Source organism: Lipotes vexillifer, unplaced genomic scaffold (genome assembly GCF_000442215.2).
Source record: "Lipotes vexillifer unplaced genomic scaffold, Lipotes_vexillifer_v1.1 scaffold414, whole genome shotgun sequence".
Lineage (NCBI taxonomy): Eukaryota > Metazoa > Chordata > Mammalia > Artiodactyla > Lipotidae > Lipotes > Lipotes vexillifer.
In genome coordinates, this window is record NW_006782864.1 from 1,196,601 (window position 1) to 1,198,101 (window position 1,501).

General features: G+C 55.6%; 1 protein-coding gene across 1 annotated transcript in view; it reads right to left on the reverse strand.

Annotated features, from left to right (window-relative positions):
• POLB (DNA polymerase beta) overlaps positions 1-1,109 on the reverse strand; it is a 20,454-nt gene extending 19,345 nt beyond the window's left edge. The window contains exons 1-2 of the mRNA XM_007455470.1: positions 878-1,109; positions 495-552 (exon numbers count right to left, since the gene is read on the reverse strand). Coding sequence (XP_007455532.1) covers positions 495-552; positions 878-938 — 119 coding nt within the window. The 5' untranslated portion in view covers positions 939-1,109. The remainder of the gene's footprint in view (positions 1-494; positions 553-877) is intronic.
• Positions 1,110-1,501: the final 392 nt, after the last annotated feature.

A 1,501-nucleotide genomic window follows, 5' to 3' on the forward strand; every position in this document is an offset into this window, starting at 1 on the left:
TCTTCCGAGCTGAGGGACTTGGACATGTTTACAGATTAAAGGGGCGGAAGCAGGCGGATATGGCATTAACGGCTAGGATAACGGCCCTGGTGAAATGGACAAGGATGAGGTTCAAAAGGTGACAGATCAGCCACACACCAACCAGATGGAAAGATTCCCCTGAACCACATCTATTTCACAGCACAGACCTCACCCACTATCTTTCATTATGACTTAAAAGCAAACTGCATTTTCAGTAATTCACGTTCGATGATGGGAAAAATATGTATTAGCCTATTTTCAATCAGAATTGGCAACTAATCAAAACTGATCCTACAGAACTCTGTCCAAATTCTCCCAGAAATATCGCAGTAAAGTGCCACCAGAGGCAATACCCTCAGTTCTTGCTTTTTATCCCCTCCTACAGACGGTCCTAATATCCACTGGACCCTCAGCCCTGTTAATTGCCACACATCCGAGAACGCATGCTAACAGAGAATGCCCCCCCGTCCCACCTGTAGGCATTGTACTTGTGGATAGCCTGGTTCACGTTCTTCTCAAAGTTTGCGAGTTCTGAAAAGGCAACAAGAGGCTCGGGTGAACAAGAACCACGAGTAAACAAACGAGAACTGAGTTTCCTGGAAGGGGGCGTAACGACTTCTTAAGGGACAGGGACCCCCCCGCTGTACACCAGCCAGGCCAAGGGCAGCCCAAGCGTGACTCAAGGGTCCCCAGCAGGACTGACAATCTGCCACCGACGCCGGAGGAAGATCCGCACGGAAGACTCCGGGCTGCTAGGAGCCGACCCCATCCTTGCGCTGTCGGGACTCGAGAGAAGGAAGGGAAAGCAGCGGGGAGGGAGGAGAGGAGAAAGGCAGCGGCGCCGGGCCGGGCTAACCTGTGAGCATGTCGGTGATGCCCCCGTTGAGCGTCTCCTGCGGCGCCTTCCGTTTGCTCATGGTGGCCTGCACCCGAGGACCGCAGAGAGCTCACAGCCAGGGATGGTCCCCTTGCCCAGCTTTCGGGAGGGGCTGGGACCTGGAGAGGACGCAGGATCAACGCAACGCGGCGAAACCAGCGCAACTGGCTGAACAACGAGGGCGTCTGACTGGGGGGGCGGGGCGCGGCGCACGAGTGACGTCACGAGCTCGGCCAGGGGGCGGGGCCGGGGAGGGGCCTCAACGGCGAGAGAGAAAAAGGATCCTGGGCTTGCAGGACCGGGAGGAGGATGTTGGACCCGAGCTTAGATTTGGCGGACGGGAAATGGGAGCCTCAGGATTACAATCCAGTGGGGTTCCTATGGGAAGACCTGGACTCCTAACCTAAGGCGTTGTACCTGTCTTCCCAGGCATAACGTTTTCTGCAGTCCTCTCCCTAGAAGGGAAGTCTGGTTTTGACTCTGAAGTCAAAACTTCAGATGGTGGGGTATGTAAGATGATGGGGTGCGAGTAGAGTACGTAGACCGCAAATGCAGTCCACGCTGCAGAGGAGTCCTGTAAGGCTGCGGCAGGGGGCCGGGATG